Raw genomic sequence first — 16,628 nt, 5'->3', positions numbered from 1 at the left:
TGTGGTGTTGTTGAACATGAAATATTACACAGTCTATGCTCATCTGTTCTCTTAGTAAATAAACAAACGCCTAATGATGGTCTATATGCTCGTCCTGTAAGTTAAAAATGAAAATGTTTATGAAAACAAAAGCTATTAAAAGTTTATTATTAAGCTATGAGAAATGGAATGATGGGTGATAATGACAGAATTTTTATGACGCTGTCCGTCAAAATGAAAGACAATGAGAAAGTCTAACGCAACCTCTGTTCCAGTCTCTTCTCCAATCTCTCTCTCTCTCTCTCTCTCACACAAACACACACACACAGCTGCGTCACCGTACTGTATGATTTAATCAGAAATGGAGGATAAGCTCTCCACCCTCACTCCACCCATTACACAGCTCGCACTCTATCATCATCCTCTATTCTTTCTTCTGTTTTTCTTGCGGTTCTGCTTTATTTTGAATGCTAGGCCTACAATTTCCGTCTATATTTTAATCTTCCTTTTATCCATTTGCAGCACATGAATAAGTCAAATACAAAAGACATTTGACAGAACGGGGGTATGAAATGTTTTTCGAGGTACACTGTAAAATTTCAAAGATGTATTTTTAATTTACATTATTACAATCAACTTTGTGATTTTAGAAAATATATTTAAACTTCTAAATAAATTGATTTGCAATAAATACATTAAAATATATTCAAATTAATTATTGCTGTAAGAAAGTGCTCTTTGAGGTTGTGTTTAGGGCTACAGGATATACTATATAGTTTGTAAAGTATAAAAACATTATGTCTATGAAAAGTCCCCATAAAACACCCAACAGTGTGTGTGTTAATTATCAACTAAAATAATTTTTTTCTGTATTTTTTTTTTTTTTATATATCGGATATTTTCCTGAAATGTAGCTTCCTCATATTTTAGATTCAGATTACTTTGCAATCATCTCATGCTAACATTTATGCTTAGGTATATAACCCTTCAAGAGCTCTTTAAGAGTGCATGTGGTTTAAAGAGTAAAAATGAGTTCACATAACCTTTATGGCTTTATGAATTTTAATATTGGAGCATCCCTAGCGGTAAACACCTTCTCCTGTTTGACATTTCTTGCAAATCATGTCTTTGTTTGTTAAACTTGATTCTAATTCTGCTTTCTTATTCAAGATGTTGTGTTTCACAGCATTTCTCTTTCCAGTAATCTTTCCAGTGGCTTGAGGGAAGTTGTGTGTTCCTGTTTGGTTTCTAAGTATCTCTGTCTTTCCCTCTCTTTCGTTATTCAGTTCTCCTTTTATCTCAAACACATACACACAAACACTGAATTTCCTCACTGCATAGTTATGTCGTGCTGGCTTTATGCCAGTCTCAAATTTTTTGTGCTGATTGCCAAATTTATCAATACAGGTCTAACGGACGTTCTATTAAAAAATAATAATAATGGGCCTAATAATGGCAGCTGTCCCACTGACTCAGAGTCATGCGGGACATGTTAAAAAGATTACACAATATGAGTTTTCAGCTCCCTCTCCAGAACTGCTTACGCCAGCACTGCTCACTCTCCCTCTTTCACACACTCACAATCCACTCTCACACACACGTACACCAAATAAGCCAGCCATCTCTAAACTCTAATAACAATGAGTCCTTTCCCCCTGGCAAAATTTACCGTATTAGTCAATTTTAGAACATTAAATTAAGCAAATGTTTGTTCAGATGCTCAAGCGCATCTTTAATACCCAGAAAAATGCTGTCTAGAGGCATCTCACTTGATTTTCAAACACAGCCACCATCTCAGCTGATGCTGTCTTTACAAAGAATTTATTTTAGCGAAGGTTGGAAGGGTGCTGCATGCAGTCGTCACTTTGGCCTGTTGATGAGAGATCATGGCAGCATACACTTAAAGGTATAATTAAGAATGCAAATTATCCATCGTGATCAACCTCATGCCCCCACCTGTGCTTGTATTTAATGGATTCACTTGGGTCGCTCATTGGCAGCATCTTTTATCTGCTGTAATGCAGCACTGACATGATGTGCCCTTCTATGGCCATGCTGACGTGCAGAGACTCCTGATTGGCTGGATCGTAAGGTGAAGGGTCTGACAGGTGTTGCGGGAGAGGGACACCTGTTTGGACATGTGCTGAATTAGTGATCCATTTAATAGAGCTGCGGGCAGTGTCTGTGGGACACCCAAAACATGCCAAGCCATTTAAGAAGGACTTACCAGCTTGCCATCCTGGTTCTTCAGACTTTAAAGTCAGTCTAGGAATGTTAGCTCTTTCGGGCATATTAGTGCGATTGTGTTGCTTCCTTTTGTCAAACTGTTCATGATTGTGACTCAAGTACACTCTGTAGCTAAATTCGGTTGTCAGTTTACCTTTTATTGCTTAATGCCTGGTTCATTACACGATTTTAGCCCTATTTTGGCGCGATCCGTTTGACGTAGGGTGTCGCGGGGATTCGTAAACGACATCGGGCGTTGGGACGCAAGATTATATTGTATCATCTCGTATAGTGGTGTACGACGTTGTGTGCTGCGATGCTTCACGACATCACGACAAAAAGACTTGCATGTTTAATTTTTTTAACGGTCGTCCACGACGGTTCCGTCACATGTATGAGGTTGACCAATTGGAGCACGGAAGCTTTTCCGTACACAACTTTCAAAAATGGCAAAACGAAAGAGAGACGATGGTGCTAACGTTAAAACTAAAAGTGAAAATATATAAGAAAACAATATTTTACCTCAAGTTCTCTTTGGAGGATTGACAGCCCATACTGTCCTCTTCGAGCAATCCAGGAATGTGTCTATTGTCGAGTTTTCTTTCTTTTTTTACTTTTTTCTGAACACAGGACAGCCTATACAACACTCACCGCTCACACTTCATCCATTGTTTATTTACGTTTGTTTCCGGAAGTACCTCGCTACTAGTTTCGCCTTCTCGATGACTGGTCAGGAAGCAACGTGTAGTCTGACATGTGTCTTGTCCATGACACGACAAAATTTTAGAAGTAAAAATCGCGTGATCTGACACAGTGACTACCGTAACAGACAAAAAAAATTGCATAATCTGAACCAGGCATAAGGCCGTGTGTCCCCCAAAGCGTTTTTATCCAGCTGAAAACGCCAGACGCTCTGCTAAAGACGTAGTGCTTTGGGTGCTTGAGAGCGTTTTGGCAGCGCAGTGTTTTTTTTGTTGACACGTTTCGTTGCTATGAGACAGAATATCCGCAGCACAGTTTACTTGTAATTTATTTCGCAGATAATTTGTTTCATACAAAAATGTATTTTTCTTCCATTTCGTTCGGTTAGCTCTGTTGGTTGATGTCGTTGAACCGAAAGAATGTCGTGACAGTTGGTCAGTGTAGTTTAGTCCCGCCCCTCCTCCACTGTGATTGGACGGGTGAGTAAAAAGTGACAGTGATGAGCGCTACTTTTATCCAAAGTTGAAAATTTTTCAACTCTCGGCGACCAGTAAAAAACGCTGGGCGTGAAAAAAACGCTCAGCGCCTCGTTACGCTCAAGGCGTTTAAAAAACGCGGCTCAGGCGCGTGGAAAAACGCTTTGGTGGACACACAGCCTAATCGTATTCTGTACACAGAGTTCAGATCATGGGAGTGACAATTACATTCTACAACTGAATTAACTCCCGAAAAATTAAGATAGTGACAATTGCTTTTACAAAAATTATATGCTGTGTTTATGGAACAACTAGTTGTTAATAACGTATTTAAACACACGTCAGTTGTGTTTTCATCCATGTACAATTTAATATGGCATCTACTCTAATTAAGGTCTACTCTGTAATGTAGTTCCATCACATTCCTTTGTTTGGAAATGTTGTTTTGCTCATCAGCACTGTGTGCCCATGTGGAGGCTAAGATTTCCACTGGGGCCCCTCCCTGCAGACTCAGGCCCCAGCGGACGGGTGTGTCCCTAGGGTTACTGTGGAAGTCAGCGGCCCTGCCCTGCTCACACAGACCTCTTTGCCCAGCTCCAGCCACAGCGCTTGCCACATAATGAGCAGGTTGGGACAATAATTTGCAGGTCCTGATGGAATCTGTGGCACTCTGGGGGAGAAAGTGCATAGTTTCACTGGTAAACACAGTGTTTCAGAAATCCACATAGGGCCCTGTAAACAGGAAATGACCCGGGAAGAGAGAGCGAGAGCCACCTTCGGCACCACACTAAAAGGCTTTATGGTTACAGATGGTCCCAGTAAAGCCAGATATCTGTAGATGCAAGTAGTATACCACTTGCATTTTTTTTGTTTTGTTTTTCTTAGACATCGCAGAGCAGTACGCATTGTGCACATGTATAGATTGTTCCTGTGCATCTGTACGAATACGTTGTGATGTTTGACTTCACACAGTGCTGAGCTCGGTTGCAGATAAAGTAGATAAGGATCAACAAAGATCTCACTCTACAGTCACAGAAATGCCAGAGGACAGCAGCTGCACTCTACAGGCACTCTCACACACACCCACACACGCACATGTACCTACACTCTCACACACATCGTGATAGATACAACGACTAAGGGGCTTGTTAGTGTAGGGGCTTCACTTCCTTCAAAACATGACTTTTTCATCTGAAAGAACATGTGACCCTTTGCTGCCAAACCAACCCGAGGTAGTCTTATTACTGGAGATCTATAGTAAGAAACACATCAGGGCATAAAATTAAGATTTCCCTTTTTGGCAACCTTCGCTGTCATCTTGTTGATGCAACCGCTCTGATCGGTAATGGAGAGTTTACAATTGGACAATTTACTTCAGTATTCAGTGCATATTGCATTATGAGGGTATTCATAATCCCATAAACTCTTAATTGCAAATGCATTATCTTCTCTTTCCATAAATTGTTTCATTAAATTGTGAATTTACATTTAATTATGTATGTTTTATTTACACAGATAAGTTATGTAATATTAAATGAATATTTTCCAAATCAATTATAATTCAGAAATGGTAATTCCTGAAATTGTGTGATGTATTTTATAAATGATCATTATCATATTTTTTTTTGTGTATATACTTGTAACAGGCTACTCTACAATACAATTTTTACTAACTCTTTTTCCTTTAAATGCAATGATGCATAATGTATTGTGATGATGCATTTTAATGCATTCCACTATTTTAAGGACCAGCTATAAATAGATAATATAAATCACCATACCAGCCTTAAGTAACATGTTACCCATAGATTCCCCACTGAACAAAAGAGATACTTCCGCTCCTTCAGGGTAAAAATGGCTAATATTACATCAGGTGCTGTGCCCCTTAACTGAATCAGTCCTCTCCACACTTAAATGCCAGTGACCGGATATGATAATCCGTTCAATTTGTACATTGCATTCACTCTGATAGGCTTCTGTGAGTGACAGGTGTGCTGAATTACAGCGAGAGAGCTTCTAAAGCGCTGCACTGTGGGATCCTCTTATGTGTGTGTGTCTTCCAGCTGGGTGGCTTATGATAACTGAAAGATAATGAAATATGCATCGCGACACACACATGCTGAGGGAAATGTATGTTCCTAAGGAAGAGAGCAAAGAGGAGAGAGAGAGAGAAAAGACGATTTGCTTTTTTTTTTTTTTCCCAGCCTAATGTTTTTAAGGGAAAGGATAAGGAGTGACAATTCAATTTCCTCCCCAGGGGCTAATGCAATAGGCATGGTGCAACCATCAGCGTATTACCTCTTAATGTATTTGCCGAATTATCCATTGAACTGTTACCAGTGCAATTTCAACATCCTGATCGCAGCTCCTCCGTGTTCTCATGCAATTGTAGCAAAGTTCATCATTAAATTCTGTGAATGCATTTTATCAAAATCATGTTCTTCCTTAGATTATTTAAGTAGCTAATTATCATAATTACTAACCAGCCAATTGCTTTTGCATTGTTTAAATGAACCCAACGGTAACAGCTGTTTGGGTTGACATATGTCTATGTATGTGTGAATTTTCCAATTTCATTTTCAGAAATTAAGAAACAAAGGCCATAATGACTGTCCCAGTCCTGATCCAGATGACTGTTTCGGTCACAGTCCCCTCATGGACGATCGTTTCGGCAAACTAAACGAAGAGAGTGATTTAATGTACAAGCGCTGTGGTGTAAGTACTGCTTCCTCCCTGCCTTTTTGTGTTGATCCCTCTTTTTATGTTGATGTTTACTACAGGCGCTTAACAAGAAAGAACACAGAGGCTGTGATAGCCCGGATCCTGATGCCTCATATGTCCTCACCCCTCACACAGAAGAAAAATATAAAAAAATTAATGAAGAGTTTGATAATATGATGCGAAATCATAAAATCGTAAGTAAATGCAATGTTTTTGCTTGGCTTTGTGGCAGAAAGGATACTCCCCTCCTCTCCCCCTTTTTCATTGCCTCACCCTGCAACCACTGTCAGCACATAAGGACCTTTTTTTTTTTAAAGCATACTCTTTTTTTTTGTCCATTGGAAGTGCACTTTTTTTCTCTTTAATTTTGCAGCCCTTTTCTCTGACCCTAATAAGATCACATTGTTTTGCAAACTTTTTGATAAATTTCTAAAATAATAAGATACACTTTTTAAATACTATACAAGTAAAAAGTGAATAAACTCCCCCCACAAATGTGCTTATTTGATTAGTGACCTAAAGTACTGTAAAACGTACGAGTGGAGAGAATGCCTCGATGTCCAGGTAATTGATGTCTTCATCTCAGCACTCTCCCCAAAAGATCTGGAAATTGAATCTTTTCTCTCAGTGCTGTGCTCGGTTCAGGTCGTGTGATGGAGAAGATTTGCCATTGAATAAAGATGGAGCGATTTCTTTTTGTCTCACTTTTCTGGTGGGTGGCAAAACCTGGGTTTGTTTGTTCCAGTAGGCCTTCCAGAACCCAGAATCCAAGCACAATCAAATAACTGAACCTTTTTCAAGTTCAAGCTAGTAATATTAGTGATCTTATTAGGTGACGACTATAACATTCTGCACCTGATAGATGGTGTCAGACGATTATTTTCACTGCACCGAATGGATAATAACAAAGCTTGAGTTATTAACATACTAATATACTCACTAACTGGCTCGCTGCACTATTAAGTGAATTGAGTGGCCTCACACTGCCCCTGCTCACACTCACTCTGGATAACTCAATGGATGGTCAGCAATGCACTGCCTGTTCCTTTGATTAAAGGGATAGTTCACCCAAAAATGAAAATTCTGTCAGTATTTACTCACCCTCATGTTGTTCCAACCCCGTAAGACCTTCGTTCATCTTCGGAACACGAATTAAGATATTTTTGATGAAATCTGAGAGCTGGATCACTCCTCCATACTAGTCCATAGGCTTCTTGAGGGATTGAAACTTGCCGGCCTCAAAAAGTTATTAAAGACATCGATAAAAACTATTCACTTCCTTCTTTTGCGCCTCTAGTCAGTTAAACTAATGTTATTGCGTAGAGCTACGTCACACGTAGGCTCACTATTGGCCGATGCTGGAAATGTGTGTGTAGTCACTTGGACTATTTTAACAATGTCTTTAATAACTTTTTGAGGCCGGCAAGTTTCATTCCCTCAAAAAGCCTATGGACTAGTATGGTGGAGTGATCCAGCTCTCAGATTTCATCATAAATATCTTAATTCGTGTTCCGAAGGTGAACGAAGGTCTTACGGGGTTGGAACAACACGAGGGAGAGTAAATACTGACAGAATTTTCATTTTTAGGTGAACTATCCCTTTAAGGTGCCACTGTTGTTGTCGTATGATTTCATTCTTGTTCGTTTTTGTGTGCGTTTTATTTGTTTTGTGAAAACGGTCAAGTGCAGTGCTGGCTATAGCCATACTTGACTGGAGAGAAATTGACTATTTGAAGAAATTTCCCAAATTTGCATGCCTTCTTAATATATCTTATCTCAAGATGGTGTTTTGAGTATTAAGCCTGGGTTAAAAAAAAAAAAAAAAAATCTTCCGAGCACAGTGAAAATGACTCCCAATAGTAGAATTGTTTTCCAGGAGTATTTCTCACTTTGTGCCGGGCTTTTTGGACAGCCCAAGGTGATCCGTAGAAATCCCCCCCTGAGATTACATTTTTCCACCCAGCAATCTATCTCCTGTTTTCCTCCATTGTATGATAAAAGCATCTAAGCTCAGGGGTCATCTTTCACTTCTTGTAGAGGCCTGAAGATATGTGCAGTGCACCATTATGGGCCATTCTACCTGAATATCCAGGCTAAATGATTATATCGGTTCTTGTTGAGATATGACTCTGCGGTTATCTTTGTGAATGTCAATTTTGAAACTGGGATACTTAGATAAAATATCAGTCTGACATAAAGCCATGTGTGTGTCTCTCTTCCAGCCGACGGCCTTGCCCCCGCAGAACTTCTCCATGCATGTGGCTGTGCCAGTGACGAACCCCAATGCCATGTCCTACAACCCCGGGGCCTCTCTGAGCAGCCAGAGCCTGTCGGTCGCCACTGCCTCTCTGAGTGACGGTGCCATGCTGTCTCCTCCTCAGGGTTCTCTGCACAGAAACGTCGTGTCTGGCGGGCCCCCACAGAGGCCCCCCAGCACAGGCAACGCAGGTTAGTGCTATTCCCTCAACATTCTTTCATTTCCACCAGCAAAAGTGGGGCTCCGTCATGGGATTCTGCTATTGTAGTGGGGTATACTGTACATCAAGAGATCTGTATTGGTTTTAAAATTCAATACAGATGTTTTCTTTCTTTCTGTCTCACATTGAGAGATCAGTAAGTAATGTTGTTTCGCAGCTTCTATGCATAGACATCTATATATTTCTTATTATGTTTTGTATTTCACACCTTCTCACCACTAGCATGAGTGGAACGGAAGTGAGATCAATTAGTTGTCTCCTGGAAGTGGTCTCCATGACGACTGCAGGCTTTAATACCATCTGATCTTTAAGCTGGTCTGACAGCAGTGGGCTCTGTGACTGGGCCACATCAACCCAAGTGTGAAAAATGAAAGACAGACATAGTGAATACACTTGTGATGTGTTTCATGAACATTTTTTTCCCCCCTTGACAATAGATGGAAGCTTTTTAGATTCACACTGAACCTTTATAGGGAACCTTGCAACCTGGAAATCCATAAATAGCTGTTTTGCATTTGGCCCTTGTGTGCCTTATACGTCTTCAAGCTGTAACACAAGTGTTAAATGCATGTTTTTCTGCACTGGACACATTAGTCATCCTTTTATCTCTGTTGCTATGTAGGAGGTAGGCATGATCATAGTAGAGTGCAAAAACACCGCTGCATTGCATCGCTGCAAAATAATGTTTGATGTTCCAACAACAGCCTTTACTGACCTCAACAACACCCAAACAACACTCGCCCTCCACAGGCCAGCACACGCTCTCTGGAGGTTGTGCTTGACAGTGCAAATGCTGTTTGAAATCATGATGGCAAGGTTTGATTGAGATTATCTTGTGTAGTTGATTTAGGGGAGATTCTGTGATTCAGTTTTGTTTATGTTTACATTTTTATACTTTGATTTATAGTTTCTGTGAAGTTGAAAAAGTCTGGATTCACTGGGCCAATGCAGTTGTACCCAAAATGAGAAGTTATGTTAGTCTCTCACTTTTTATATAATGCTCGATGCAGAGAATTGCAAGTTTATAATCTGTTCGAAAACAGAAAACGCTCTTAATTATTGGTCATCTATCAAAGGGAGTTAGACACACACTTCGTTTGGGGTCGGAATCATTTTTTTAATGTTTTTGATAGAAGTCTCATATGCTCACCAAAGCTGCATTTTTTTTTTATAATAAGAAATACAATAAATAAGCAATATTGTGAAATAATATTACAGTTTAAAATAACTGATTTCTATTTTATTACGTTTAAAAAGCAATGCATTTTTTGTGATGGCAAAGCTGCATTTTCAACAGCCATTATTTTACATGATCCTTCAGAAATCATTATAATAAGCAGATTTGGTGCTCATGAAACATTTCTTATTATTATTAATGTTAAAAATGTTCATTCTACTTAATGTTTGTGTTGAAATGATGATACATTTTTTTTCTTCAGAATTCTTCGAGAAATAGATCGTTTTTGTTTTTGTAGCAATACAAAATCTTCACTGTCACCTTTGATCAATTGAATGCATCCTTCCTAAATAAGGTTAATTTGTTTAAAAAAAAAAATCTTACTGACCCCAAACTTTTGAACTGTATTGTTTGTAATATAACTTCTTAACTACAACTTCAGCTGAACTTAAAATGTATACAGTTCAGCTAAATAATAACTAGTGCATTTTATTTCCTGCCAGGCGAAAGATGTCAGCTCACTTAGATAATTAATACTAGGGCTGTAGTCAAGACCACCTTTGTCGAGTCCAAGACAAGTCCAATACCAGGACTAGTCAAATCCAAGTCAAGACCGAGTCCAAAGACTTTCGAGTCCAGGACAAGTCCAAAACCAGGACTAGTCGAGTCCAAGTCAAGGCAGAGCCCAAAAAGGCTCGAGTCCAAGACAAGACCGAGTCCAGGACAGGAAAATAAAAAAAGTATATGTTTGCCATTATCAAGACAGTAATTTTGGTTATTATTTGTGGATCTAAAAGCAAAAGTGTCACAACTAGTAGCTAGTAAGAAGACGCGCTCCGTAGTGAGCACTTGGTCGGTTTATTTTGGCATTTTCTAAGTTAACGTTACCCTAATAGTCTAGTAATAAATGAACTCTCATTCGTTCTGTAGGCGCGCCCTGGAGAATATTTCTGTTTGTCCCTAAACACATTTTCTATTGTCAATTTAAAACTGAAGGAAATCATCACCGATGTCAGATAACATCAACATTACCCAAATGAACCACCTTTAACGTGTCATATACACACAGCCAAACAGCTAGCTATGACCACCATACGTAATCGAACTTATAGCTTTATGACATTAGGCTGATGCAAAGTTTACAAATGCAAAATTAACGTGCATGCAGACACAGAGCATGATCTGTGAGGATAATCTAGTGTGATTGGTTATTAGTTGGCCAGTGTTTCACTTTTCCTTCAATATTATTAACATTAACATATTTGGCAAGACCAATGGCCGAGACCGGGACAAGTCCGAGTCCATAGAAAAACCGTCCGTACTCGAGTCCAAGACCAGACTCAAGTGCTACAGCCCTGATTAATACAATTTGCCACAATCTGAGAGAACATTCATATCCGTAGCACAAACAGTGTATAACACACACCAAACCTTTATAGCTAGAATTAAGGGTTTGTTGAGACGAGCAATAGTTATTCTTGTCTTAGCAGGCAGTTTCACTCCTTCTGCAGCATTGAAATGTGTTTGACACACTTAAGGGAGCAGAGTGCTGTGTGTGAAGGCTGGCCTGTCACACACATGTACCCACACACTTGGAGATAAAAGATGCAGATGGTTAATCATCTCATTTTGTGCATCTCATTAGGTGACATGCTGGGTACCCTCGCAGAGCTCTCAGTGCCAAGCGGTGTCGGCTCCAGCCCTGCGGGCTAGTCCTCTGGGGTGACTGCACCAGCTCCTGTGTCAATAGATGTTTCGCTTCGCAGGGGTTTCTGAATCCGGTTTCCGTTTTTATGATTGATATGGTTGATTTGGTTATCTTTTTTCAGGAAGTGCGTTGCCCTCTTTCTTGGTCCTAACGGAGTAGCACCATCTTTACCCCTGTGATCAGATAAGCGGTTCACCCTCAGTCGCTTCTCCTCTGCTTGGAGTATAACTGGCATGTTACAGTAGCACACCACCCCCTTCTCTCTCTTGATATTTGGAAATCTAGGCCAAACCGTTATGAGCCAGTGATGGATGTTGAAGTGACTCTGCCCTTTATGAGGACATCAGAAGGATATTTTCAAGGGTTTTTTTTCTATGGTTTCTCATGAAAAAAAAAAGATATAGATTAGCATATAACAATTATCATTCATAGAAAACCGGTGCTGACTTGTGGGTTCAGGCGTTTGATGTAAACAGTCATGTGATGAGGTAAAATGGCGGCAGCTGCGAGAGTCTCTGCCCTGCTGCTTGTGTGTACACACACTGTCAAGTCACCAAGGACGCACACAAGGTCATGTGTCCAACTGTTTTTCCCTGACAGTTACAAATACAAGGGTTGCCTCCATTCTCCAGTGGGCCGCTCTGTCTATGTCAGCTGTAGACCAGGGCTACTTTTTCAACATTACAAAGCATCCGAGCACAAGAGCATGACTGCTGGAACAACAAGCCATGAGATTCATGCTCTTTCACATGATCTTGAAGATTCCTCTTGCCCTAATTTGCTGGGGGGGTTGTTTAGTTTTTTTGCTGGAAAACTTAAGGCACTGATATGCTTCTAACTAAATCAAAGAATTCACTGGTGTGATGTCATTTTAAAGGGATACTCCACTTTTTTTTTGGAAATAGGCTCATTTTTCAACTACCCCAGAGTTAAACAGTTGAGTTTTAATGTTTTCTAATCCATTCAGATGATTTTTCGAAGAATGTCAGTAACCAGACAGTTTCTGGTCTCATTGACTTCCATAGTAGGAAAAAAAATATACTATGGAAGTCAATGAGACCAGAAACGGTCTGGTTACTGACATTCTTCTAAAAATCAGAAAATCGTCTGAATGGATTCGAAAACGGTAAAACCCAACTGTTTAACTCTGGGGGAGTTGTAAAATGAGCCTATTTCCAAAAAAAGTGGAGTATCCCTTTAAACAAAATCAGGCCAAAACTAAGTTCATTTGGAGCTCATATCGGGAGATTAAAACAGCCTGCCAAAGCAAACTTTCTGGAAAAGTTCACTCTGGCTGGTAAACACTTTTATATTGTACAAAATGCTATGTAAACAAGCATGACTTGACATAGCCTACACATTCATGTTGCTATGATCAGATGCTTTCTTAACTGCTGTTTTCTAACCAGGCATTTTTTGTTGTGTGTTTATTTTGCTATTGCGAGGAAATACGCCGCTTTTTATCAGCGTGGGTGGATTCAGTATGTTCCCTATGGCTCAGGTGATTATCTTACCCCTAATTAAAGAAAAGAAAGGAATTTAGTCGTGAGTGTATCGAGGCCTTAAAGGGATACTCCACTTTTTTGGGGAAATAGGCTCATTTTACAACTCCCCCCAGAGTTTTCGAATCCATTCAGCCGATTTTCTGATGTTTAGAAGAATATCAGTAACCAGACTGTTTCTGGTCTCATTGACTTCCATAGTATATTTTTTTCCTACTATGGAAGTCAATGAGACCAGAAACTGTCTGGTTACTGAGATTCTTCTAAAAATCAGAAAATCGTCTGAATGGATTCGAAAACGGTAAAACTCGACTGTTTAACTCTGAGGGAGTTGTAAAATGAGCCTATTTCCAAAAAAGCTGGAGTATCATTTTAAAAGTCAACCGGAAACATTAGATGTAGTGCAGGTGCAGCTTAGATATATCTCAGCAAGAAGTGCCTTTTTGTCTTTGTGTCGGTGTGTACGAAACGGTTAACTGTTCCAGCGGCTGATTCAGACAGGCAGGTAAATAAACTCAGCATTTCCTTCAAGTCCTCGACCCCCTGCCTCCATCCCTCCCGGCCCCCTCGAGTTTCCTTCCCCCTATTGACAGGTGCATCTGTTTTCCTGGTACTGTGGCAGTCCTTATACGGCTGGCGTAAGCCTGCTAAATGCCTGACCCAGGAGGACCCTGCGAGCATTCAGACCATGACATCCCTCTAAGACCGTTGTGCACAATGACCAGGCAACCTGTCATAAGCAGTGAGAGGCAGAGACAGGTGGTGTTTAACCGTCTTTTTGCCAACTACACACTCACACGCAGAAATGCGCTTACTGAGAGCTACTGCTAAGTGTCCGAGACTCTCTTGATTGAACGTACACAGTGGGAGATTATATTGGCTTTTGAGTCTCTTATGAGATCATGTACAGTGTAGGACTCGGAGCCTTTTGGTAATGAATACCTCAAAGTACTTTTTCAGTTACATGGTGAAGAATTCATTGCTGTTATGCACCCGATGCCTCTCATCAGTCTTTGAATAATTGTCAGACATTACTGAGCCAGTCCCCACTAGCATAGTCCCTTTGCGGCAGTAGTGCAGAGTAACTCTTTAGAATCGATATTTAGAGATTTGAAACAAGGATGTCGGTCCATATAAATGGCATTTAAATGACCCGGGCTTAGCCTATTAGTGCTATATCCTAATGCAAAAATACCTACACCATTTAAATCGGAATTCAATATTTTAAAGGAATTATAAAATGGTTATTAATTTTGCCATAAAGGTATGGTAGAAAAATACATACATAATTAAAAAAAAATGTTTGTACACTTTGTTTGAAATAAGTATATTAATTTAATTTAAAATATTATGAAATAATTAAAAATTTTATATTATAATAAATTCATGAAAAAAATTATTGTGAAAATCATATTATAATTTAAAACAATTGTATTATATGTTTCTAGTAGTGTGTGTGTGTGTGTATATATATATATATATATATATATATATATATATATATACATATAAATCGTATTTTTAGATAATTTTGAAAACTATATGTATGTGTGTAGAAATACTTTATACAATTGTCCCATGGTTCATTGGGACAGTTATACTATTTTATTATGAGGTGACAAAGGTCATCAGTTTAAATATATATATATATATATATATATATATATATATATATTACATTTAAAATATTTTATAATAAATTCATGAAAAATGTATTGTGAAAATCATATATATTAAATGTACAAAACATTTTTAAACAATAAGCTAATTAATAAATATATTTATTATTAATATAATTAAAACAATTGTATTATATGTGTGTACATTTGTGTGTGTGTGTTATGTATATAATTAAATATAAATCGTATTCTGAGATAATTTTGAAAACTATATGCATGTGTGTGTGTCTATAGAAATACTATATATATATACAATTGTCCCATGGTTCAATTGGGACAGTTGTATTATTTTATTACGAGGTGACAAAGGCCATCAGTTTAAATTACATTTTAAATATTTGATTATTTTAATTGACAATTATTTTAATGACCTCTACTGTACGTTTCTAATATAACCTCCATTTCTGCTCCGAGCGGGTGAAGAGACTTTTCCCATAGGTACACAGATAGAAAGCAGAAGTGAGAAGGGGATGTGTAGGATAGCTCGTAGAGAGCGGGCGCAGTGGCGTGAAACTGTCGCAGATGAGTGATGGAGAAATGGAGTGTGTGAATGTGTGCAGGGATGGCGCCAATTGTTTTTGCCATCATCGCTAATGCCAGACAAGTTTTGACTTTGGGAGAGAAATGCTATGAGAAACATTATGAATGTTTAGGCTTAATATACTTTTGTATTGTGTAGTTTATTAATAACTCATAAATAATGCAATGACTTTATCGGTGCACTTCTTAATCATCCAGGGCTATCATTTGGCGCTCTAGGTTTAGTCACGGCCCAGCCTTGAATATCTGGGGTGTATTTAAGGTCCTGGACGTACAGTGCCTAGTTGACAGGGGCATTATGGGGTGTGGCAAGGAGCGTGTGGCCTTTGGCTCTGTGGTCACATAGCGCAGCATTTGGCTCTCTGATCGCATAGTGCAGCTGTTGTTTGTTCCAAACAGCTTCGACCAGCGTGGCTGCCTTGGAGAGGAACCACTTTAGTGCTCCTGTCAGATGGCCATTCCTTGCATATTCCTTGCATTCCTTGCATACAGAGCAGGGACATCTCAGAGCAGAGCCTGCAGGAATGCAGCTCACAGCACACTTCCTCTGCTCTTTCCCCTGTGTAGAGCGACCTCATATTGCCTGAATGAGTCCAGCGGAATGCTCTGATCACCAGTTAAGCCAGAGGAATAGTGAAGAGGATCTAAACTATAATCCAAGCACATACACCGGCTCTCCTCTTCAGGGAAGAAAATCTTTTTCATCACGTTGACATGCCCAGCTGGGGTGCAAATGAATCTTTTTGTTTGTGAAATATCAGGCTCGTGTTGTAGCACGATTCTTTCTCTTTTGAAGCAATTCGGTGTTACCTAACTATGTACAGTTGCTGGAGGTCAGGATGAATCATCAGCACTGTGAAACAAAATGGCTTAGTTTCCTCTCAGAGTTTTCTGCACGCTTCCAGCTGAATATTTGGTTTCGGATCGTCTTCGTTTTCAGATTTTATTTTGCTGTTGACGGGGAACAGAAGGCCTAGTTTCTGTCAAATTACCCAGATCTCGTTGTTGACTAACAAATCATTGGCACTGTTTTTTTTTTCTGTTGACGCAAGAGAAAAATATCTCTTCCCACATGGTGGATTTTTCAAATCAAACCAGACCCAGTCTTTAGCAGTCACTATTACAAAGTATAACCTAATTTTATTGTTTATTTCATTGTATTATGTAATTTAATTCTATATATCTTTATATATTTATATAATTTAGTCTTATTTAATATATGTTTATATCCTTATGCATTTTAAAATGATCGTATGCATTTATCTATTTTATTTGCTATACAGTTCACAAGTTTAGGACATTTCAAGCCTGAATGAATCAACTGACGGCTCTTGCTTGGCATTATCAGTCCTGCAGACAGTACCCTCAAGATTAGGTTGACCAGATTTCTCTGAGTGAAATATGGGACAGACACAAACCCACAAAACCTAATGCACACATAC

The 16,628-nt window shown here is 39.1% G+C and overlaps 1 protein-coding gene across 11 annotated transcripts in view; it reads left to right on the top strand.

Moving 5' to 3' along the window:
- mef2aa (myocyte enhancer factor 2aa) overlaps positions 1-16,628 on the top strand; it is a 107,778-nt gene that overhangs the window by 74,973 nt on the left and 16,177 nt on the right. For 6 of the 11 annotated variants that reach the window (XM_089116475.1, XM_089116477.1, XM_089116474.1 and 3 more), the window contains 3 exons: positions 5,967-6,098; positions 6,164-6,298; positions 8,326-8,551. In XM_089116475.1, the coding sequence (XP_088972601.1) occupies positions 5,967-6,098; positions 6,164-6,298; positions 8,326-8,551 (493 nt within the window). The remainder of the gene's footprint in view (positions 1-5,966; positions 6,099-6,163; positions 6,299-8,325; positions 8,552-16,628) is intronic. The other 5 variants (XM_089116479.1, XM_039683983.2, XM_089116480.1 and 2 more) reach the window with 2 other exon arrangements.

The sequence above is a fragment of the Pimephales promelas genome, chromosome 10 (genome assembly GCF_988280905.1).
Source record: "Pimephales promelas chromosome 10, fPimPro1.hap1.1, whole genome shotgun sequence".
NCBI lineage: Eukaryota > Metazoa > Chordata > Actinopteri > Cypriniformes > Leuciscidae > Pimephales > Pimephales promelas.
The sequence above is the reverse complement of the archived record's forward strand: the minus strand, read 5'-3'. Positions and strand labels throughout refer to the sequence as shown.